The 25,077-nt window shown below is 42.1% G+C and overlaps 1 protein-coding gene across 2 annotated transcripts; it reads right to left on the bottom strand.

Moving 5' to 3' along the window:
* Positions 1 to 286: 286 nt before the first annotated feature.
* Positions 287 to 24,190, bottom strand: Taf1a (TATA-box binding protein associated factor, RNA polymerase I subunit A). 2 transcript variants are annotated; one of them, XM_055609250.1, is made up of 12 exons: positions 24,089 to 24,190; positions 22,450 to 22,626; positions 18,375 to 18,544; positions 16,224 to 16,337; positions 14,048 to 14,246; positions 9,257 to 9,387; positions 8,614 to 8,772; positions 7,127 to 7,193; positions 6,396 to 6,519; positions 4,470 to 4,624; positions 1,656 to 1,760; positions 287 to 917 (listed from the first exon to the last, which is right to left on the bottom strand). In XM_055609250.1, the coding sequence occupies exons 2-12, from the start codon at positions 22,568 to 22,570 to the stop codon at positions 877 to 879; spliced, it is 1,386 nt and encodes a 461-aa protein (XP_055465225.1). In that variant the 5' UTR covers positions 22,571 to 22,626; positions 24,089 to 24,190; the 3' UTR covers positions 287 to 876. The 2 variants fall into 2 exon arrangements, with proteins under 2 accessions (XP_055465225.1, XP_055465227.1); XM_055609252.1 differs by having other exon boundaries at positions 287 to 1,760.
* Positions 24,191 to 25,077: the final 887 nt, after the last annotated feature.

A 25,077-nucleotide genomic window follows, 5' to 3' on the forward strand; every position in this document is an offset into this window, starting at 1 on the left:
CAGCACCAAGACACAGAAACCCTAACTTAGGATTCCACGAGCAGGTACCCTGCTGCTCCGAGCCTGTGCTCTTGAGGTTTGTCTGGTGTTTATTCCTATAGTGCTGCTCTTACACAGAACCCCCATATGATCCAACCACCCAGTCTCAGTAAAGCTGGTCCTTTTAAACCTGGTTTACTGTGGTGCTATAGAACATCCACCTGTCTCCTTTGTCCATTATGAAGTAATTTGTTAACAGAATCCCCCAAGTATAAAAAACTACTGAAAAAAAAATTAATGACGAAGCATAACTTGTCCAACTTTATTGTACATTATTTAAAACTGGTAGGGCTGCAAGCCAATAGAGAAATGTGTGGTTTGTCACCTGAACACTAGTGAGCCTTCCTGGAATCCAAGTACTAGTCACTTCAACAATAACTGCACAAGAGCCAAGGTCATTCTGAAGAAGCACTCAGCAGCACATTACAGGGCCAGCTTACATTCCCAGAACGTGTCACTGGCTTCTGGCCCGCCTGCCCCACTGGGCTTACTTTGTACCTGTGGGACATTATTTCACTAGAAGATTCCACTGTTGTCCTCTCATTTCCAAGAGCGAAACAGAGGGAACACCTGGTGACACGGCATATCCTCGATCACCACGCCGCTTCACGTCAGTCCTCCAGAGTCGGTGTGGTCTCTCTCTGGAGTCCCTTGGTTACACCTGCTCTGCTTTAAACAACAGAGAAGGGAGGCGTGCTCTTCCTACAGCTCCTCAACAGAGCTCTTCACAGGTGCTTTCCTTCATCCCGGGTCAGTTAGAATCTGACGATATGTGCACTCACTGCAGCAGCTGAAGTTAATACACAACAGCCACGGGCAGGTAACCAGCACAAGTAACTATGCTACAGCCATGTTCCCCATTGAACAAACACTTTTGTCTGTTAAAAAAAACCAAAAAACAAACAAACAAAAAAACCTCTCATTTAGTCAGTCCTCAGCCTCCTGGCTAAAATCAAGTGTAAAAATCATCCTTTAAAACATCTGTGTAATGTTATAAAAATATATAGATAGATACATTTACAAACAGCAAAGACAGTGAGAGATTATTTCCCAGCTATAACTGACAAGAAAATGAAATATAGAAAAATACAAAATAAACAGCTGGGGAAATAGCTCACTAAGCCAGTTTGAACCGCAGCACCCACATGAAGAATAACGAGGAGATCCAGTGGACAGGTCACTTGCCACTCTGATGAGCAGAGTTCAGTCCCTGAGACTCACATGGCAGAAGGTGAGAGCCAACTCCTACAAGCTGTCCTCTGCTTGCACAAAGTCCATGTGCACATGTGCAGACATGCACACACACACATATAAACCATGAATGAATAAATAGATTAAAAAAAAAATCTGGGCATAGTAGCCCACAATTATAATCCCAGAGCTAAGAAGACTCCCTGGGGGATGCTGCCAGCCAGCCTAATAGGTACACTCCAGGCCTCTGAGAGACCTGTCTCAGAGCAAAGCTGCTGAGGAATGACACAGCTGCCTTAGCCTCCACATGCACATATGTGCATACACAATTATAATAATTTAAACGACCTTCTTATAATAGCAAACAAAAAAACACTTTCAATAACCACGGAGCCACTAAATAACTTAAAGTTAGGTGCAAACACCTGGATTTACAATACTGTATTTTTTCACAGACTTCTTCATCCGCTTTATTTTCTTCTTCAAGGTTTCATGATCTTGTTTTAAAATATACCGAAAATATCTACAACCTAAAAAATGAGACAAAATAAGAAAGAGTCTTAATATTTATTGAACTAAGTATACTTCTACATTTTAAAAATTTTCTTCAGTCCTAGGACACACATAATCATGAAAGTAGATTCATTTGTGTCACATGTAACAATGTGGCTTAGGCAACCTGTAAAAGCTTCACCAGGGAAAGCAAGTACTACCTGCAAAGGCATGTCTCACCCATAATTAAAGCTTACACCTCAACTCCTTTCTCACCCTTTCTCCTAAGCTGGAGCCATGCTGAAGTGTACATTATATATACTCATTTGTTAAATAAGACTTCCAAAAGCGAATCTGCGCTAATGCAACTTCCCTCTCAATGCCAGCTTCTAAGTCAGCTACGGTCGCACCTATCACAGCAGACAGTTCTCTGTAGGAAACAGTGATGCGGAAGATTAGAATAAACATATTATAGATTAGAAATGATCAAACATGGTCCCTTCTAGCCTTCTGGAATTCAGTGGATGGAAAGCACAGTCTGAACAAGGTAGCTAGTGGTCCTGAGAAGGTCTACCTGTTCTTCAGTTCTACGACCCTTGTAAAGTGTTTCAGAGACGTCAACTTCTAAAGAAAAACGTAAGTTTAATATGAATGTATGCTGTTCTGGTGACTGATCCTAAGACCTTGAACACGCCAGGTATTTGTCACTGACTATAAGCCCAGTACCTTTTACTTTTGATCTTAAGGACTTACTTATTTTTATTTATGTATGTTCCTGTGCATATGTGCACACCACATATTTGTGGGTGCTTGTAGAGCTCAAAGGAATATGAAATTCAGGCAGTTGTCCACTGCCCAATGTGAGTGCTGAGAACTAACTGTGGGTCCTTTATAAGCATTGTTATAACCACTGAGCCATCTCTCCAGTCCTTGCCACCAGCCCTTTCTGGATCCCACTGAGTTACCTACTCAGGGTGGCCTTAAATTTACTGTGTAACACAGGAAAACTTTAAACCTGCAATTCTCCTGTCTCAACTTCTCAAGTAACTGGAATTACTGGCCTATACTTCCAGGCCTAGCTGTGATTATATTAAAACAATAAAACAATAAAAAAATAATAAATAAAATAATAAAACAATAAAAAATCATATGAAACAATAATTTTATTATATCCTCCACTCACATAAACCTATCTTCCCTAAGAAAATGCTAGGTTACATATCATAACTGCAGAATCCATTCTACCATCCTTGAGGACTACATGCTAGAAGATGATATTCTGTTGGTGGAGGCTTAGTGTCACTAAAATAATCTGTGGTGTTTCTTTTGAGACAGGATCTAGTTGTGCTGTTCAGGCTTGCATACAATTCTTGGGCTCAAAAGATCCTGTCACCACAGCCTCCTGACGATGTGAAAGACGGTGCTACTCCGTATTCATAAACACCTCATACCACTCTGTAGTAGAAAGGAAATACAGGCAGTTTCTGCTTTTACCAAACAGAAAATTGGAGGGAATTTCTTCTTATCCTAATGTCAACAACTAGATGAACCTGAAAGGACTTAACACTGGAGGACAACTGGGATGCAAACTGAGGAAAGGTCCCTCAAAAATGAAAGATACTTGCCTTGCTTTTCATACAGCTGTCAACTCCATTCTAAGATAAAGCAGAGCCAACCAAGACTGAAAATGCGAGGATGAAATGATGGTGGCCAAAGCAAAAAGTGACCTGAGCTCAATACCAGAACCCCGACAAAAGAAAAGTGCCCATTCTCAAGCAGAACCGCGTCTCACACTTCTCTAACACTTAAGAATGTCAGAGCCCTCCAGATGTTCACTTGGCATTTACAACCCTGTTAGCAAAGAAGGTGTGAGCGTGTTTACAATGTGCATTTCACACAAGGCCAACAGTTAACTGTTTGACTTAAGTGACAAGTAAGAGGACTGGAAACTGTCCAGGGCCTTCAGACTCTGCTCAGACACGGCTGCCCTGAACTGTCCGTGCTGTGCTCAGTGATGAGGAAGCAGGAGTTGCAGGTGAGCCCATTTCTGCTCATCACCAGGGTTTTAGAAACGGCACTTTGTTCTCATTCATCCCCCTTTTCTCACAAAACCAACCTTTTCCTAATCTTGGTAACTATATGAAACACACTGACTCTCATTCCAAGAGCCATGCCCTCTTAGCACAGCAGAGGGTGCCGGCCTTGGATCTCACCACACAGTAACACAGGGGAACTCAAGCTCCTGAGCACAGGGCCAAGCACTCACTGCGGCACTCCCTTTTTATTTCGGTATATACTCTGTACAGTTTTACTGTAGTGTGCTCCACTGCTCATGTGTCAGTGGCACACGAGTGAGCATTTTACTGGCCAAAATAGCCCATAATAAGACCACTTTCCTCTCGGTTAAAAGGCGATAGGAGAAAATGCTCCTTCCCCACAGGACAGGTGAGTGAATATAACATGGAGCTGATGACGAACACTGAGGTCAGTTGACCTTCACATAGCAAGGTCTGCACTGTGTCTCTGATGCCCAAAGTCAAGCTGGGCATGGAGCCAAGCACACAGTTCACAGGATTCCTCATAAGCCTGGATCAGGACCCTGCTCAGGGCTCACACTCCCATTCCAGTCACTTCTTAAACACCTAAAACCCCGGGTATCACAAAGACAAGATGAACCAAGGCCCACCTCCTAGCGTCAGAGCCAGGCAAAAGCTCCATCCAAAAAAACAGAAAACACAACCACAAACCTTTCCCTAAAAGGATTCCAGCTACAAACGCTTTCTCACAAGCCAAATCAGCATCTGCCTTCCAATCACTCTTTGCCCAAAAGAAGCTGAAGTGAAAGGCTGGCCACCAGTTTCTCCTAGATTGCCACTCTTTTTCAACCCACACAGGATGGCCTCTGGAAAGAAACAAAGAAAAGGGAATGTCAGTGAAGCAACAACACCGTGATGAGAATCAGAATGTCAACAGTAACTTCTGCGCATGGCCACGGCAGCAGCATGGACGCAAGCCTGCGCTCACTCTTTTTGGTGTCCACGTCCCGTTCCCACTTCATAGCCAATGCATTACCCCAGAGTGGTCAACAGCGTGAACACTGGATTAAAATCCTGGATTGAAGTCAACAGCATGGACACTGAATTAAAACCCGGGATAGAAATCTGCGATACTCCATCTCTAATTAGATGATCCTGAGCAAGTTGCTAACCTTTCTGAGCCTCCATTTCTTTGAGAGGAAATGGCTATTTCCTGGCATTTTTATTAGGAGCAAACTAGCAAAGCTCCTTGCAGAATGTCTGCTACAGAGTAACTGTTGGCTATTACTATAATTACTTAAAAAGTACTTTACAATCTTAGATAAAATTATATGTTACCCAAATTACTATGCCAAGTCAGATGCCATTATCATACAAACATATAAGCATATGAGCTTGATGAACCAAGTGAACTAACTGTTCTCTAACAACTTGAGTAAACATATATTTAATGCCTGTGGCAGCCCGTGGTAGAAAGTCTAGATTCAACATGTGAACAGTACATTTTGTAGCCTTCAGGAACCCCATGGTCTGGAGATTTTAGGCCCTTCAGATCTGTAAAGTGACTGTGCTGCCGTGGCGCACTGCCAGTGTGGATGCACTCTTCACAGACTCCATATGCTCAAGTGTGGGGACCCTGCAGGAGGCAGTGGGGCTGGGACAGGAGGAGCTGAATCACAAACTGAGAGCCCCAGACAGCAGCTGTCCCTTCCACGGAGGGAAAACACAGCAAGAGGGCACTGGGAACCAGGAAACTGGGCTTCACCTTGGACTTCTCAGCTACCAGAGCTTTTTTTAAAAAAAAAAAAAAAGGAAAGAAAAAAGAAAAAAATGCCTTAAGATTTCTCTGTAAACGCCATCCAGCAAGAATGGAGCCATACAAGGGGAATTCTGAGTGTTTGTGAGAAAACACCAAGAAAACAAGACAATAGTCTTATGACCGCAGTTTCTTCAAAAACAAGGAACTGTTCTTGGAATGAGTTTTCGTGCCCCTCACAGGAGTAGCAGATCAGGAGTGCATCTAAGGAAAACATGTTTTGCCACTTGTGCCTTGTCCTCACAACTGCATGCTTTACCCAGGTGGTTCTTCTTCACCCTCAGACCATAAACTGTCCAATGCTCTGAATAAAGTTGGCTATTGCTGGCACTTCAGTCGGCCTTATCTTCAGGCCCCATCTCCCAGGTTCATGTCGCTAATCAGCGCAGTAAGCAGAGGATAAAGTCAGCTCTAAAGCATGAAGAAGTATTCTCAAACACAGATTTCCTCACCAGCCAAAAAGGATACGACACTGAAGTGAAGTCTAACTCTTTGAGGCCTCTCTTCTCAACACAGAACCAGGTGAGCAGAGCTACGGCTTTTCCCTCATGCAGAATGTAGTGCTGACAATGCACAGTCAGATGCAGAGTGCGTGCACCGACGATGCAGTGTCCAGTTTGCTACCATGAAATACATGCACAGAACTTCTCTGTGTCAGGCTTAGGTTTTCTGTACTTCCTAGCTTCTGGTACTCGGAAAAAAGAACTGAAGATCCTTTACAGGAAATTCAAAAACATTACGTAAAAAACTTTGAAAGCAACAGCTAAAATGTGAGCCTATTACTTATAATGAACCAGTGATAAACACCATTTCTCACTTACTCCATTAATGTCTGCTTCAGATACTTTGCCAAGTATTTCCAGGCAGTTATGTTCTTAGTGCATCCAGAAAAATCCAGGACTTCAAATAGCACAGCCAAGCCCAGTTTCCGGTGTTCTTCTATGTCTGCAACAGTCACAACAGTTCAAGCTTACAGAAGGTCCTAGATAAGAGCACAGAGCCAAGAAGACCGATCAAGTGAATGAAGCTCTATGATCTGCAAACCTTCTTAAAATAATTCATTAAGTTCACTGCCCTGTGAGGAGCTGAAGGTAAGGACATCAAGGCGGCGAGCCTCTTCTGGAGGTTATCCCCTCTACTTAAAAATGCCCTAGTTGGCATTTTTTGGTATTTATAGGTTGAGACCTATAGACTTTTCAGCAACTGGCTGAAGCGAGGTGACCTCCTGCTAAGACACATGTTCTCTACTGAACTGAAGCCCTCGAGGGACTACCAAGAGGCAAATCATACAAACAACACACATCTGTCCTCCTGTTTCCTAAGGCTCCCTATAGGACCAGACAGCAAGCATTTTAAGCTTTGTGAGCTGTGGATCCCTAATCTCCATCACAGCTACAGGCATAAAGCAACAGCAACCACCAGCACTGCAAGAGGGGATGGAGTGCAAGGGAATTTAGCTTGTGAAAAGAGGCGATGATTTGGCCCATGGGTCACAGATGACTGAGCCTTCATCTAGTCTATATGCACAAAGGAATATAAAACACAGTTTTACCTGATTTTCTAAGCAATGTATGGAATTCTAACATTAGTGTATGGGATGGCACAATCTTATGTAGAATCTGAAAGAGAAAAGTCTCGTAATTTACACACTATAAAGACATTTCTCAAATTCTAGCTTACTTCCAAGTAAAATTCTTACAGGCTAATATGCTCTCAGCAAATGAATTAAGGACTTAAGAGGTATTCTGCATGTATCCAGCTTTAATCTGAACACAGGAAGGCATCCTCTGAAACGTTGTATTAGAAAACAAAATTCCAGGAGATGGTCCAGAGGGAAAGTGCTCACTATGAAAGCATGAGGACTAGGGTTCAGATCCTCAGCAGCACATAGAAAGGCAGGTGTAGCAGCATGTACCCACAGTCCCAGCTTGGAGAGAGATAGGAGGAAAAGAAGAAATGACAAAGCCAGAACAGTGGCCCAGGCTCATAATCCCAGCGCTCAGGAGGCAGAGAAAGGGCAGGCAAAAGTGCAAGCCCAGCCCAGGCTGCAGAACAAGTGTGAGGCCAGCCTCTCTGCTACATGACAGCCTGTCTCAAAAGAGCACAGAGAACTCACATAGAAAAAAAAAAAAAACAAAAAAAACAAAACCCACAGAGCAGTTATATAAAATAAACTCTAAAGGGCAAAGAGCAATTTTAGCGAATACACTCAAAGCACACTAAAAAGCATGGAAGTTCTGTAACAGTTCTTTTGTAAAATGAGGAGACACTTACAAGATGTTGTTTTTTTTTTAAGAATACAAGGAACTATTTTATAACTATGGAACAAATTTGAAGTAAAATATTCTCTCATTTTGAAACATTAAAAATGAATTTGAGCCAGCACGAGGACTCACTGGATAAAGGTGCTTGCTGCCAAACTGGCAACCTGAGTGTGATCTCTCGGGATCCCCAGGTAGGATATCAGCCCCCATACTTGTCCCCTGACCTCTCCAAATGCATGGTAACACTTGGACCCACAGACAAAATAAACTAAATTTTTAAATGAATTCATCCTGTCTGTTTTCTAGGATACTTTCACTTTATATCCAACAGAACAAAAAGTAAATTTGCCAATTTCTCTTCGAAGTTTTATAAAGGAAGAAAAGTCAGAAATAAATACTGACACCAATAACAGAAGCTATTAAAATTTGGTTCCTACACTCACATTTTTTTTCATGATTTATCTATGTATGTCTCAACTCAAAAAAAAATTTTTTAACTGAAATACATGTACTGTTACGGCAAACAAGAACATGTGCCAGTCAGCATGTTTTCATGAAGCTGAACGCAGTCGTGTAATTACCACGAGATCAAATAACAGAACATCCAGAGTCCAGAACCTTCTGCTGAGTTTTAGGAAGCTCCCGAGGGCTGACTGGCTGCTTTTGTTGCCTTTATGCCACTCCTCCTCCTCTTCCTGCACTCCAACCACACACACGAGTCTTCCCGGCAAGCCCAGACACAGACCTTCTACTCAAACACTGGGAACTTGCATACCGTAAGAACACTTATCAGCTTCGTTCTGGGTGCCTTCTGTCTCTTGAGAAATTCGTATAAGTAGACGTGGGCATTGGGGTTTGATGGGAACTTTTCATCATATGCGTAATTGGTGAGTATCTCTCGGGCTCCATCTTGATCACCATAGAACTCTAACATCTGTATAAAAAAAAAAAAGCATTATCTTACATTAATTCTGAAGAATAACTCCACAAAAAAGAAGATACAAGCTTACTGCTGAGAAGAGCAGCATAAATAAATAATTTTAGCTATCGGAAGAGTGATGAGCACTGTATAGGGGACAACAGCAACACTAACTTTGCTTTTCCAGCATTCCTACAACTTCTTCAAAACACCATCAAAGGTCTACATGTGCTATCATTTTTCTCCCTCGAATTTGTTCCTGGAAAATGTAGAACCTCAACAAAAGAACTGTTGCAAGTTCTTTCCAAGGCCCCAATGCAGAGAACAGCAGTGACCAGAAGTGCTTCTTGAGGCAGAGAGCTGTGCCATGAATGCAGCCCAGGCTAGTGAGTTCACTATACACCTCAAGCTGGCCTCAAACTCGAAGCGATGCTGTTTCGGGCTTCTCAGTGCTGAGACAACGGTATCACCACCCTGGCCATGAAAAGTGACTACTTACCTCCACGTAACTCTTCACAAAAGGATCCCAAACCCCAGGAGTTTTAATCAGCGTACAAATATTTGCAGAGGTTTTACAGCTCTGGCTGAGCATGTTTCGGGTTTTTGCAGTATAAGCATAATCATCCTCATCTGTTCAAAAATAAGAGACCCGGAAATTCATTTTAGAGAACACGTGAGCAGTGGATCGCTGGTAACCTCTAACAAGTATGAAGAGAACTGCTGTCTCTGGCGAAATGCCAAACTCCTCAACAGGGTACTGACCCATTAGTCTAGCCGCCTACAAAGAGCAATTACACATCACACCCAAGGCTGGCTTAGCAGCTGACTGCCAATTACGCATGAAGACCCACCCTCTAAGCCAAATCAGCAGTCACTTCAACAGACAGAAAAAGACTTGTTAAAGATCAGTAACATTTTTGTTTGAGACAGGGTTTATTTGTGTAGCCCTGGCTGTCCTGGACTCACTTTGTAGACCAGGCTGGAATCAAACACAGAGAGATCCGCTTGCCTCTTCCTCCCAAGTGCTGGGATTAATGATGTGTGCCACCATGCCTGACTCAAAAAAAAGAAACAAAACAAACAAACAACAACAAAAAAAACATGCATCAATCTAGGAATAGAAGGACTCACTCAATCTGAATTTTTTTTACTACTTTTTAAATTTTAATTTAAAAATAGCTACCAAGCTTGATTAAAACTGAGAAAATGACAAGGCAGCCTCTCTCACTACTTCTTTTTGCTACCCTAGGTTTTCATCAGAGCAGTAAGAAGCAGGAAAATGTGACGATTCCTATACTGGAAACAAAAACAAAAAACCCCTAAAAAGTCTTATGAGCTAAGGAGCTGGAGATGGCTCAGTGGCTAAGAGCACTGAGTGCTCTTCCAGGGAACCAGGGTTTGATTCCCAGCACCACATGTTGCTCACAAGCATAGACAAATCCAGTGCCAGGGGACACGATGCCATCTTCTGGCCTCTGCAAGCACCAGGCATACGTGTGGTACACAGACATATATGCAAGCACTACATGTAAAATTTAATTTTTAAAAACCTTGTAAGTATTAACAAATAATTCATTAAGACTGCAGGTTATAAAACTAACATTCAAAAAATTGAGTATATGATGCAACACGGTGGAGCACAGCTTAAATCCCAGCACCTGGAGGCGGGAGGGCAGACCTCTGTGAGTTCCCAAACCAGCCTGGTCTACCTGGTGAATTCCGGGACAGCCGAGACCACAGAGAGACCCCGTCTCAAAACACAGTGGACAGCTCCTGAGGGATGACAGTCAAGGTTAACTGGCCTCTGGTCTCCACATTCCCAGGCTCCCGGTGTTCATGCACACCTGCACAAAAGTGCACACTCATATGCACTCATGCACACTCAAAGAGCAACAAAAGTAATACTTAGGTACACATTTATAAAGAATGAAAAGTTACACTCTGAAAATACTGTTAAAAATCTCACCTATAAAGTCATCTCATGTTTGTAGAGTAGAAAACCACTACTATTAAGTTCATCTAAAGTCCTAAAATTCCTATCAAAACCCCAACAGGTGTTTGAATAAGCTGACAAGCGGATGTAAATGATTTCACAGCTAATGACAGCACAGGGGCTGAGTGAAGTCTAAACAACGTTAAAAAGAGCAAGTTGGAGAATGCACGCCATCATTTCCAAACTGATTACAATGTAGAGGAATCAATCAAGGCTATATAATAGAGACATGAGTAACACACAGAGACACCCACAAGAGAATTCAGAGTCCCTAAATAAGCCTTCATGATTATGAGCAACTGACTTTTAGTGCAGGTGACAGGACAAACTTAAATAGAGGAATAGTTTTCAGTCAGTACAATCAACAACTGGACAGCAACATGCAAAACAATAGAGTGGATTGTTACCCATCTCATATCATATACAAAAAGTAACTCCAAATGGATAAAACATCTACATATAGGGGCTAAAACAGTCAGACTCATGGTGGACATCTTTGTATATCTGAAGTCTGCAACCATGTCTTCGATGGAACAAATGTCAAAAGAAAAACACAGGTATATTAGGCCTCATAAAAGCCAAAGACAGCTGTGTTTTCAGTGAAAAAACAATTCACAATAGCAAAATAGTTACAAATCAATATATTATTTTGCATGCACATATATCCCATGTATCTTTTAAGTACAAGAGGCATACTCCATCACTATGACTGTTTCCAGAGACAGGCTTGTGTGCACTTTTTTGTAAAACTTGGGAAAGGTTAATTTCAAAGAAGCACTATATAACTATATATATTATATATATATCTCATTCAAACTATAACCTAAGTGATTATCAATTACAGAAAGAGTATTATTAATACTATACAGTAAGATTTTCACTATTCTAAAATTGAATAAACTAGAAATATTTAAAAACATATATGTCTTAACACTGATGTTGAAAACACGTGAGGCCCCCAAAGAAAGCACAGTATGAAGACAAATATAAACAATTCAGATACATGCAAAGCTAAGCTGCATCCTTTACAGCTGTGTATATAGAGAAGAATATAAATAAAGTCAGAGGAATTGTCTTAGGGTTGTATTGGTGTGATGAAACACCATGACCAAAGCAAGCTGGGAAGAAAGAGTTTATTTGATTTACACTTCCTCAACACTGTTCATCACTGAAGGAAGTCAGCACATGAACTCAAAAAAGGGTAGGACCCTGGAGCTGAGGCAGAAGCCATGGAGAGATGCTGCTTAGTGGCTTGCTCCCCTGGCTTGCTCTGCCTGTTTCTTTGGAACCCAGAACCACCTGCCCAGAGGTGGATCAATCCATGATGGGCTGGGACCTCCCCCATCAATCACTAATTAAGGAAATGCCCTACAAGCTTGCCCTCAGCCCTCTCTTATGGAAGCTTTTTTTTTTTTTTTTTCCAATTAAGGCACTCTAGCGTGTGTCAAGTTGACATAAAACTAGCCAGCACGGAAGTGGTTACAAGATAGGTACAGAATAGAGGAAGTATTAAGACGACACACGTGCGTACCTCACAGGTTAAGGTGAGAGCAATGACCAGCTCCTTAACCTGTGTAGTGGTTACAGAGAAGGAATTATAATTTATTCATTCTACACTGTATGTGTTGAATTTCATAAAAGGTTTGAAGAAAAGTTAGTCTTTCAAAAGTAATAACTAAAAAAGCACAAAATGATACTTCAAAGCAAAAAGCGCATTGATATCCTTTTCCCAGTGGCCAGGTAAGTTTAGTCTGTGCTTAGAAATGAGACCAGGAAAGCAGATTAATGATGTGGGGAAAAAAGGTTGTAAAAAAAAACAAAAACCAGATCCTAGCGTTAGATGTGAAGGAGGATGCCAGTAACCAAGCTCACTAACCGACAGACACACACACAGCTGCGGCAGGTGCCGGTCCTCAGGCCACATCCTCAGGAGGCTGGCAGAGAAGCTAGCGGTTTCATCTCTCTGAATAGCGGTTTGGTTTTTTTTCCCCTTTTCAGACAGGGTCTCCCTACATAGTTCTGGCTGGCCTCAAACTCAAGAGCTCCACCTGCCTCGCCTCCAGAGAACTGGGATTAAAGGTGTGCTCTACCTACGTCCATCTCATCTGTGGTTACCTTTGATAAAATTAAAGTAGCAATAACTCTAAAATAGTCACCACTCAAACCACCTACTATTTGGGCAGGAATGGTTTTGTTTTGGTTTTTTTCTTCATTAAAGACACTTGAGTTAAAGATCTTCTGAAAGCACCACCCATTTTATACCCACAATCTTACTATCAACTTCATGCAAAAAAAGTGTATTAAGTTGCCAGGTGTCGTAGCCCACACCTGTAATCCCAGCACTCAGGAGGCACTGGCAGGTGAGTTTGAAGCCAGCCTGGTCTACAAAGAGAGTCCAGGACAGCCAGAGCTACACAGAGAAACCCTGTCTTGAATAAAAAAAGTACAAAGTACCTATCCACAGGAGTGGTAAACACCACTGCCCAAATAGTTATCATATAACTTTCTTGAGTTCGAGTACCTACCACATGTAAGAAAAAGAATAAACAGCAACTTTAAACTCACCTAGTCAGTTCATCCTAGTAAGCTTTTTTGTTGTTGTTAGCCTGCTTAATTATTTTGAGACAGGATCTTGTAAGACCGCCTGACCTCAAACCCAAGAAATCCTCAGCCTCCCAAGAGCATGTCTCATTTCTACAATACCTGGATGAAGTCAGGGGTCTATGTGATCCACACTGCCCAGCCATCCCTTCACCATAAGAAAGAGGCTGAGGCTCATAGCCAACTTTGGGCAGAGTACAGGAAATTTTATGAAAGAAAGGAGAGATAGAAAGACTTGGCGGGGACAGGAGCTTCAAAAGGATACCAACAGAGCCAAAAAAAAAAAAAAAACAAAACAAACCTGGGCCCTAGGTGCCTTGAAGAAACTGATACCCTAACCAAGGACTATGCATGGAGAGGACCTAAAACCCCTGCTCAGATGTGGCCCATAGAATCAGTCTCCATGTGGATTCCCTAGTAAGGGGAACAGGGACTATCTCTGACATGAACTCAGTGGCAGGCTCTCTGATCACCTCCCCCTTGGGGGGGGGGGGAGGGTTGCAGCCTTACCAGGCCAGAGGAGGACAATTTCCCCTATCAGTGGAATAGGGGAGGAACAGAGGAGAAGAGGAAGGGAGGGAAGGATTGGGAGGAGATGAGGGAGGGAGCTGCACCTATGATACAAAGTGTAAATTGTAATAAATAATTAATAAAAAAATTTAAAAAAAAGAAAGAAAGCTGACGGTGCTGACTCACCAAGCTCTGACAACTCCATCTTCTTTCTGGACCAAGAATAGTGCTGTAAGAGCCCTTTGTAGGCCTGCACAAGGTTGATTAACACTTCCTGAGAAGCCGACTTTTCACCATACCTCCATGTTTCCGCATCACTTAGATTTCTGTTTGCATCCTCCAGCATCCCATGATGTAAAAGATACAATGCATGTTGTAAGGAGATCTGCAGCAATAAAAACAACCCACTGTCGCTGAAGTCAGGAAACTCAGGAAAGACGTAACATGCTGGCGTAGTCCTGAAACTGTATTAGAACCTTCATATAAAACTGAAAGCTCAGCTGGGTGGTGGTTGTGCACACCTTTAATCACAGTACTCAGGAGGCAGAGGCAGGCAGATCAATGAGTTTAAGGCTACCCTGGTCTACAGGGTGAGCTCCAGGACAACCAAGGTTACACAGTGAAACCCTGTCTCAAAACAAAACAAAAAGGTGAAAGCTCAGACAGTGGCATAGTTCATACTCTGTCGTGTACATTTTTCAATCAACAAAGAAAGACATGGGAAACAACTAACACCATGTAATTGAGAGTAAAATTACATATACAGAATATAGTGCAACACAGTGAGAAAACTGGGCACAAAGGCCACATTGTAAGCCTGAACTAGTCAGGAGCTCCATGCTTCACCTACAGCCTTCAGAGAGTCTGCTCAAGATTAAATGGCAGTCTTTTCATACACCTAATGCCTGCTTGGTCTACAGTAGACAGCAGTCTTGACAGACTTCATTCATGTCCAACACGCTCAAACACAACCTGCCAAGGGGTGTTAAAGAAAAAGTATTCCTAGAAACAAAAGCAAAGATAACCAAAGAGCTGAGTACAGTGGCACTCATCTAGAATCCCGGCACCAGGAAGGATGAGGTAGGACGGTGAGTTCAAAAGTAGCCTGGGCTACATAGGAAGGGTCTTTCTCAAAAAGCGGGGAGAAAGATCCTAGAAAGATGATCCAGTGGATAAACTATGCTGAGAATGCATGAGGGCCAGAGTCTGGATCCCCAGAGCCCACTGCACAAGTCTGGTGCACATGGGGTGGACAGGAACCCAAAGCAAACTCAATAGCCACATTAACCAGCCAGAACCAATCAGCTCTGAGGCAGCAAGAAACCTGCCTCAAGAGGTAAGGTGTAAGGTGATCAAGAAAGACTAAGGTCAACCTCAGACCTCCAGACTTAACACAAACACAGACAGATAGACCACACACACACACACACACACACACACACACACACACACACACACCAGAAGGCTGAACAAATAAAAACAAAACCAAGAGCAAGGACTGAAATTTTAGTCTTTGCAGGTCATATGGTTTCTGTCCATTTACTCTTATACTCTGTATAAGAGTAAATGGACAGAGTTCAAGTTCTTATACAGCTTTATGGTCTTAAAAAAAAAAAATAACAATAAAATGTTTATAAAATTACTAAAGAATAGTGCTCTTAGCCGGGCGTGGTGGTACATGCCTTTCATGCCAGCACTCAGGGAGGCAAAGGCAGGTGGATCACTGTAATTTCAAGGCTAGCCTGGTGTACGGCCAAAGCTACACAGAGAAACCCTATCTCGAAAAGAAAAAAAAACAAAAAACAAAAAAAAAAAAAAACAGTGCTCTGTTACTTAGAAGTCTTTACAAAGAAGGGGCTATAATATTGTGCAATGTTCTCGGTCCCTTCTGCAAAAAACTTTATTAAAAAACAGAAAAATACCTATTATTAAAAGACAGAAATTCGGAGAGAAAGTTTTATCTAAACATTAAGAACATTACAACATTTGAACACGTTCAAGTTCCTAACTTGTTCTACAGTTTGTTGTTGTTTTTTTGTTTTGTTTTTTTTTTCCAAAACTGCCAGCTCAGCTCAAGTAATTTTAGCAACCCTGTGAGAGTCTGGCCTGTGTACACCATGAAGTGCAGCCTCATCGCTGAAAGACTGTACTTGACAGCCAGAGCCAGGTGACAGAGTTCCAATCAGCATCCATGGAAGGTGGCTGGAAATGAGGGCGTGAGCAGCCCTCACACGGCAGTGTCCTCTAGTCTCTTCTTACCCGCAGGTCAGATCTATTTTCCGTGACTTTCTGTCTCAGCATTGAGACAAGCAGTCAAGCACACACACATTGGAAATATAAATTTACAAGTCTAGAGTCTCACCTTTAAATAATTTAAGACGCCAATATTTTTCATCCGGTCAGCAAAGCTATTAAAAGTCTCCACATTGCTTTTCGGGTGATAAAACAGAATTTCACTTCCAAGCTTCCAAATGATCTATCAAAGCAAAAATACCAAAATAATAAATCTTCACCTTATCCAGTTTCTTCCTACAAGATTTTGTTTATCCTGATTGTAACACTTAAAATCAACTTCCCCTTCCACTCCGTAGAGACCATGCTTCCCCTAGTACGCCAGCACTCTGAAGCAGGTGATCCTCATCACCTCTCAAAATGCCAGTGTGCTGGTGTCGATTCTGTTGCTTTGGTAAAACAGCAACTTTTAGAGGAAGAGTGTACTTAGGCTTTCAGTTCCTGAGGGTTACTCCATGAGGACAGGAGCAAGGAGCTCACACCTTAAATGACAAGCATGAACCAGGGAGCATGCTAGAAATGGTGGGAGGCTTTAAACTCTGCAAGCCTGCCTCTAGGGACAGAGGGACTTCTTTCAGCTAGGCTGTACCTCTAACCTCCCAAACAGTGCCACCAAAGGGAACCGGTGTTCAAATGCCATAACCTATGGGGCATTCTCATTCAAACCATTACACCAGGTAAGAATAACAGTGCCATTATTAAATTAGTGGTCTTTAAAAGGTGCCATGAACACACATACTAAATATGAACTTAAAAATCGGTATAAAATGGGTAAGTCAGAAAACAGTCCTACACTTCTGGCTCCCTGGGACCATCTGTCTCATCTCCATGCAGAAACAGACACGCCACATTCCCTGAAATTTCATCCACACTAAGTATGTGTGCTGTTCTTTTCCCATGTCAACCTAAGAACATTTTGCTAGAAATGAAAATTTTAATACACTTATTCTTAGACCACATTTGGTGACAGAGCTTGGGCTCTGCTTCTCTCAAGGGAGCAAATGACTATTTCTCTATTAGCTTAAAGTAGATTAATAATCAGGTAAAGAGAAAAAGAGAAAAAGAAAGGAGAAAAGAAAGGAAAAGGAAAGAAAAGAAAGGGAAGAAAAGGGAAGGGAAGGGGAGGGGAGGGGAGGGGAGGGGAAGGGGAAGGGGAAGGGGAAGGGGAAGGAAAAGGAAAGGAAAGAAAGAAAGGAAAGCAAAGCACAAGTTGCCTCTGCCTCCCCTTGCTGGGCTATTGGTGTGCATGTGCACACCTGGCATTTACACAACAGGTCTTCAGGAGTGCTGGTCAAAAAGTAGGGGTGGGTATGAGAGTGAAGTCACCTAAAGGGACCTTGAAGGAGGACAATGGCTGAAGAAAGACCCTTCCCAGCAAAAGAAATTATAGTGAAGGAATATGCCTGGTCCATGGAAAGCAAGGGCAGTGAGGCTAGTGAGGAGAACCCAGATTGGAGAGATGAGGTCAGAGACAGATCAAGAAGAGAAGATGCACAACCTGAAGGAAGTCCACAGCAATCAGAGGACTATGATTCACTGCTGCTCTAGTGAAATGTTTTCAGTGGGGGAGGAACATGATCAGTGTTTTAAGAAGCTCCGTCTGCATCATTAGCCAGAAGAGAATTGCAAATCCTAACATGAGGAGATTCTACTTCATGACCTGAAGTATTAAAACAAAACAAAATAAAACAAAAAAAAAACAGGCATGGTGGCTTGTGCCTCCCAGCCTCAGGAGGTTTAAACAGAGGAGTCTGTCTGTATACCTGAGTCTGAGGCCAGAATGGTATTCAGATTGTGACTGTCTCAAGACAGAGATAATAATGCCAATAAGAATGTGGAGAAACTAGAACATTAAATACTGCTGGTAGAAATATAAAATGGCAAAGCCACTTGGTAAGAAATTTGGTAGAACCTTAGGAGATTAAAAATACTGCTATCACATAAGCTACAATCCCATTCCTCAGTATATACTAAAGAGAAATTAAAGCAAGCACCACACAAAAGCACATACATGGACGTCCAGGGAAACCACTGTTGAACGGAAGCGTAAGAAGTGGTAGTCCATTCAATGGACACTGACAACAAAAGGAATAGGGTAAGTCAGGCATGGTGGTGTGCCTATCATCCTAGTACTCAGGAAGCTGAGGCAGGATGGATCGAAAGGGTGGAGCTGGAAGTGAAACAGCCAGCAAGCGGCTGTGCCTCTAGCAGACTCCAGTACCTCAGGGGCAGCCCGTCTCTTGTAGGTGTCTGAGTCTTCCAGGGTCTGTAAGTAACTGTGCATGTACTCTGCAGCTTGCTGCCACTGGTGCTTCAGCAGGGCTTCTTGGATAAAGCTCAAACAAGCACTGGTTGTCTGAGCAAAATCCTTCTTCCTCTTCCCCCCAGTCACTGTATCAACGACAAGAATGTCTCTAATTCAGTATTCAATAAACACAAGTCTCAACAAAGGTGGCGAGGACTGCTGACCTAGGCTACCCAGGTATCAAACCCACTAACTAAAACAAACCCTGCCGCATAGTCTCCCCAGCCCATGATGAACTGCTGACAGGTAGCCCTGGGTGGGTCTAATGCAAGCAGCCACGGCTGATACATATTCAGGCTTTCTACACTCTTACCTAGAAACCCAGAATTCAGAAACCAAGCTGGACATGAGGGCACATGACTGCAATCTGAGCACTATGGAGGCTGGCAGGACTGTGAGTCCAATGGCAGCCTGGACTATATAAGGCAAGTCTGTCTCAGAAACAAATAATTAAAAACATCCTAAATATTAGATGTCCTTGTGCTATCAGGCTCCCTAAATCTGATCATTCTTTTACTAAATAACTTGGATGAAACCTTCCAAAGGAACAGGCCCAAATATTTAAGGGAAAAGTCACCAATGCAATCCTAGGGAAAGATGGTTGTTATTACCTACATTTAAATGTTCAGAAAACGCCAAGTGAATCTTTTTTTTTTTTTTTTCTTTTTAAAGGATGAAGTTTCCAGTAATCCAGTGATAGGAAATGCATAAAGATTAAAGCAGTTGTAAGCATTAGAATCTATTAGGTCTAAAGTACCAACAATCTCCATGTTAAGAGAACTTGGACTTAGGGTATATTATAAAAGAGAGAGGTTACACTGATAGCCCCATTTCCCTTCTAACGGATCCTGTTTAGTCAGCAGTCTTTTTCTTTTTCTGTTTTGTTTCTGGTTCCCTGGGACTCACAGAGCCCAGGCTGACCTCAAGCTCACTATGTAGCCAAGAATGACCTTGGACTCTTTCTGCCTTGTCTCACAAATGCTGGGATTACAGATGTGAACAACCATCCCTGCTCTGGGCTCTAGTCTTCCAGCTAGATTCCCTTATTTAAGCAAGTATATGAGACCAACAGGTATCATGCAAAGGTACTTTTAACACATCTGTTGGCAGGTGCTGGAGAGATGGCTCAGGTTAAGACCATGTGCTGCTCTTAAAGAGGAACTGAGTTCCTAGCACCCATACCAGGCAGCTCACAGTCACCGGTAACTCCAGATCAGGGAATCTGACACCTTCTTCTGGCCTCTGCGGACACCACATACACGGCACACACACACATACATAAATATTCATACACATAAAAACCAAAATAAATTTAACATTATAAAATAAAAATTTTAAAAATTAAAGTCAGGGCAGAGGCTATAGCTCAGTGGCAGTATAGGCTATGTGCAAGGCTCTGGATCTGATCCCCAGGAATGCTCAAAACAGAAAGTGCCTATCTTTATACGCTGCTTCCTAAAAAAGATCTTCAAGGCCTTACAGACAAATGTACATAATTCCTGCAGGCAAAAGATGGGGCTGGCAAATCAATGACCCTAACATTGCCCTTTGCAATTTAGATGATTTTAGATGATTTCCAAATCTGTCTTTAAAACTGCAGACCCTGTTGGGGTTTTTTATTTATTTATTTTATTATTAATTTTTTTTTTTTTCTGGAACTCAGAGATCTGCTGGCCTCTGCCTCTGGAGAGGTAGGATTAAAGGTGTGTGCCACCATACCTGGCTTCAGCATTGGTAACACTGAATAAGCTCATCACGGAACTTCAGACATACTGCTTAACCTCCTCATGTGACTCACTACACCACCAAATTAGTTACAGACACTAAAACAGACCCAACACTGATATTAGATCTTCCCTCCACGGAGAAATAAAAACAGAACAGTCCAACTGTGTGGTGCACACCTCTAGCTCCATCATGGCTGGCAACCTGAGTCTGGGACTGCCTGGGTTACAGCAAGACTCTGCCCAAAAATCAAGTACGCTTTCCAGAGGAAAGAAAGGGATACATACATAACAATTATCATGGATTTATACAGTAATTGAGGAAAAAGTGATGGCTTATCTATTTTGTTGAGATAAAATACAAATTAAAATTTACTCAAATAGTTAAGTCCCAATCTCTCAACAAAGCTTTTGTTATTTTGGTCAACTGTATACAACCACCAATAGTTACAATCATGTCTCAGCCCAAAAGAAACTTTCTTACAATGTATGAGACATAAGAGTATTTATGTAATGATATATACTTACTGTAAAAAAGCAGTATTCTAAAACTTCTATCTAGTCAAGTGTGGTGGTACATACCTTTGATCTCAGTACTCAGGACGCAGAGGCAGGTGGAGCTCTGATTTCAAGGCCAGCCTGGTCTACAAAGCAAGTTCCAAGACAGTCAGGGCTACACAGAGAAACTTGCCTTGAGAAACCAAATAATCCAACATGTGGTGAAAATATTATCATTTGCAACTATTAAATTAGAAAACAATTTTTCTAACACCTTTTTTCTAAAACCGCCAAGACAGTTTAATGAGTACTGCAAGAAAGCACCAATAACAAATTTCATAGGGGACATGTAAGTAAAAGGATGATAAAGACCCCAGCCCCACAGGCTGGCCATGGTAGTGCATGTCCATCACTCCAGCCATCAGAAGACAAAAAGCAGGGCTGCGGCAGATCTGAGGCCAGCCGGGTCTGTCTGTGTGGCAAGTTCCATACAGGCTACTCAAGGCCAATCAGCAAGACCCTGTCTTGAGGGGGGCTGGGAGGGGAAAGAAAGCTGCTGCAGGACAAGGTACTTTCTCAGCCTTACTGCTCCCGTGACCCAAAACTAGCAGTACTGGATTATCTGAAATCAAGTTAGAAATGGAGGCTACTGGGCCTCAGCTGGCTCTCTGAAGCAGATACTGCACTTAACAAGAACGACACAAGCTGCCCAGATCATCAACAATCACAGGCCACTAGCCAAGAAAACTGGCAAAATATCTGTTCAAAGAGCCTTTATTTTCCTAATGGAAGACTGCTTTCAGGCCAAGCTCCATCTACCTCCTTATGGTTAAAAGTGTAAGATCTGAGATCAGACAGACCTGATTTGCTTCTTTATATCATTATTTAAGAGGTTAATTTCGTTGCAATTTAGTGTCCTCATATAAAAATGTTCATGCACACATTTACTGAGGATTAACTTACTGGAAATATAAAATTTAATTAATCTTTGTTCTAAAATGGGAGCTAGATTCCAGGAGCCAAGAAAAGCATCCAGAGCAGTAAGGAAAGTGTAAGTGTATGTAAAGTTCTATCTGACACAGGGCAGCACACCGATCGCTGCTTCTTTACAGTCTCACAGAAGTTAACCCATTAAAAACCCTTGTCTGTATCTACATTGTTAAAAAATGAAAATAAATGCTTTTAAAATCTATTACATTATCAATTCTAGAAGGAATTAATTAGTTCCATTCAAGTCAACAAAAATTTTCTTACCACTTCCTATGTATATGCTCCTCAATAAGAGAGCATATTTTCTTCATCTGTAAGTCTCCAATATGTTGCCAATTCAAGATATAAGTGCTCGGTAAATACAAATCTACCATAATACAGACTATGTATTAAGTGCAAAAAAAAAAAACCTTTAAAAAAGTTTATTTCTTATAATTTCATTTTTGTCCACAGCTGTAAGGAAGAAAAGAAAAAAATCTCCCATCTAATCATAAAAAGATAGTCAAGCATCATGGTTCACACATGGAGGTGAGGCAAGAGAGCAACCATAAGTTCGAACCCAGCCTGAGCAGCATGTGAGTTCAAGGCAAGCCAGGGGTAACTAGCAAGACCCTGTCGCAACAACAAGTAAAATATAAAAAATAAAATAAAATCCATAATAAAACAAAATGAAAAAAGGAATAAGAAGAACAAACTAGCTTGGTTATTCATTTGTGTCTGTGTCTGATCTTAGCACTTCCTGGCATTAAAGTGAAAGGCTTCAGTGCTGGGTCACTTACCTACAGCTTCTATATGCTTCGGAAGCCATGGGAGCTGCATTCCTTTCTCAGACAATGCAGAAGTTTCTCTCTTCCGGTCTGCCACGGCAAGCTCTGACATTTCCTCACTGAAATCGCTCATATCTTTTCCAAGCTGAGAGCATCAGTTAGTTTCAATGCACGCTAATCCGCAGGAAACTGCATTGTGCAGAAAAGAAGCCATCTTTCCATCTAATAAACGTCACGTGAGCAACCAAATGCATTGTATCTGTCAGTTCTTTTAAAGTAAAAGTTGACTCTGTCGACAACAGCCAAAAACACTAAACTTTTTTTAAAAAAGAAAAGTGGGGACTGGACAGATGGCTCAGCAGTTAAGAGCACTTGCTGCTCTTCTAAAGGACTTGGCTGGTTCAGTCCCCAGCACCCACATGGCAGTTCATAGCCTTCTGGAACACCAACTCCAGAGCATCCAACCTTCTCAAGAGGCCTATATGTGATGCATATATATGGGCCAAACACTCATACACAGAAGATAAAATAAAAATTATTTTTAAAATTCATAAAAAGACTACTATATAGCTATGTACCGAGTACATACACAAACAACACACCCTTAATTGCAAAGTAAAAAAACTCAGGCTACAGAAACTGAAAAATACAGAGCAACACAATATAACAACAACAATAGCCATAGTATTGCTTAACTACATGACCCAGCCCATAAATTACCTAACTTAATCACAGCAGAAACCTTACTACCTTCCACGGTAGGTCCGAAAAACTGTGGTACTTAGACAAATTATGTAACGCGACCAAAAGACATGAAGACAGGAGTCTAGGGAATACAGGATACACAGACTAGCTGATATGACAAAAATGGCTGGGAGGCGGGCAGGGGGCCATGGCAAATAAATGACTCCACAAAAGCAGCCATATGCCACTGAGCTTGGATTTAATTGTCAAAATGCTCAAAGCCTCTGTTCTGTGCATCTATCCAGTACTGAAGCTTCCGGTACTATGACTTAAAAATTCCACCAAATTCCCCTCTTTTCTGCAATCCTACAGCATCACCCTAGATCGGGACATCCTCAGACTTGTCCAGATTAATGCATTGGCTTTGCCTTTTTTGTTTGTTTGTTTGTGTTCTGCAGTGCTGGAGACCGAACCCGAAGCCTGCTGACAAAGGTTTGTTTGTTTGTTTGTTTGTTTTTTAAATACTTTGTTTATTGTTATGGGGAAGCCACTACGAATGAGTGGAGGTCAGAGGATAGCTTAATGTGTCCTTCCACCGTGTGGATCCCATTGATCGAATTCACTCGGCTTTACTGTAATCGCCAATTACTTACTGAGCCATCAACCAAGAGTCGGCCAGCCTCAAATTTCGCTTCTCCACTTTAAACCCAGATTAAACCCTTTAAAATTAACCTCAAATGTTCGGCGAAAAAGTTTGAAATTGGACACACCTGAATTTCAAATCGACCCACCAACGTACGGTAAGGAGATCTAAAGCAAACCCTTCCCTCGCCCGCAAAGACTCAAACTGGCGGAGGTTGCAAGGAGAACCAACATTTCGCAGTCCCTGTAACTCGCGGTCCCAGAACCCAGGATCACAGGAAATCAAGAGGAAATACCAGAAGGAAAAAGTAGAAGGCTCACACACCTCTTCCGGGTCCACTGGAGGCGCAGGTCGCAGAGGGCTGGCGAGTGGCTAAAGTCACACTCCACAGTTTGCCGCTTTCCACGCCGGGAACCCCTACAGAAACCTGTCTCCGGAAGCAGAGTTAGAGAGCGCTTCCTGCGAGCTTGCGCAGAACCAACCTGGCGAGCGCTTGGGTAGGGCGCATGCGTCGCTCCGCCCCTATCTCGTGCTTGCCTGTGGGAACACCGCAGAGCCTCTGAAGAGGCTTCCGAACGTAAGCCGGAAGTGAATGTTGACTTCCGCCTCTCCATTAGTTTGGCCCGATTTACTCTTAGTCTGTGCCATTACGAAATTGGAAGATGTATTCCATCACAGAATCGAGTGTAGCGAGAGGGCGCAAGCCGATTCTTATGCTGCTTTGACAGTTGTTTTTATTACAACTGTTAGCATCCAATTTAAGTGACTTGCTCTCTCACAGTTTGAACAAGAATCTATTTTTCCTTATCAACGTGATTGTTCTAGGGATCGACCTGGAGAACAGTTTCATGAGGGACATTGACATCCAAATGGACAGATTATCACCAGAGATGTGAACAAGCATTAATGAGTAAGAGCTAAAGGGAGGCAACTGTAAAGTTATTGGAAGAAAAATAAATGTTCATAGTGAAGGCTGCATAAATCATGGCATGGACTCCATCAAAACTGGATTTACTGCCCAAGGATAGAATCTGAGGATCATAGAAATGAAAGGATCTATAAAAAGAGTTTGTACAAAGGGGTTTTTAATGCTATGGATATCTCATTCTATGTTTTCTATATAAATAATATGCAGTAGACCTAGACATACCAGAAAAGTTCTTTATACTGTTCTTTGTGTCATTGGTCCTTGCCCTTAAAGCCGATTTTTGTTGATGGTTTGGTTTCATTTGGATTGGGTTAGTTTGGTTTGGTTTGGTTTTCAAGACAGAATATCAGTATAGCCTTAGGTGTCCTGGAACTCACTCTGTTGG

Source organism: Psammomys obesus, unplaced genomic scaffold (genome assembly GCF_907164565.1).
Source record: "Psammomys obesus unplaced genomic scaffold, mPsaObe1.curated_primary_1811, whole genome shotgun sequence".
Lineage (NCBI taxonomy): Eukaryota > Metazoa > Chordata > Mammalia > Rodentia > Muridae > Psammomys > Psammomys obesus.

Coding starts and splice junctions, on each gene's coding strand:
- Taf1a (XM_055609250.1), bottom strand. CDS start 22,570: ATGAGCGATTTCAGTGAGGAAATGTCAGAGCTTGCCGTGGCAGACCGG. Junction 14,247..16,223: donor GCGTCTTAAATTATTTAAAG/GTGAGACTCTAG, acceptor TTATTGCTGCAG/ATCTCCTTACAACATGCATT. Junction 1,761..4,469: donor TGGAATCCTTTTAGGGAAAG/GTTTGTGGTTGT, acceptor CTCATTTTTTAG/GTTGTAGATATTTTCGGTAT.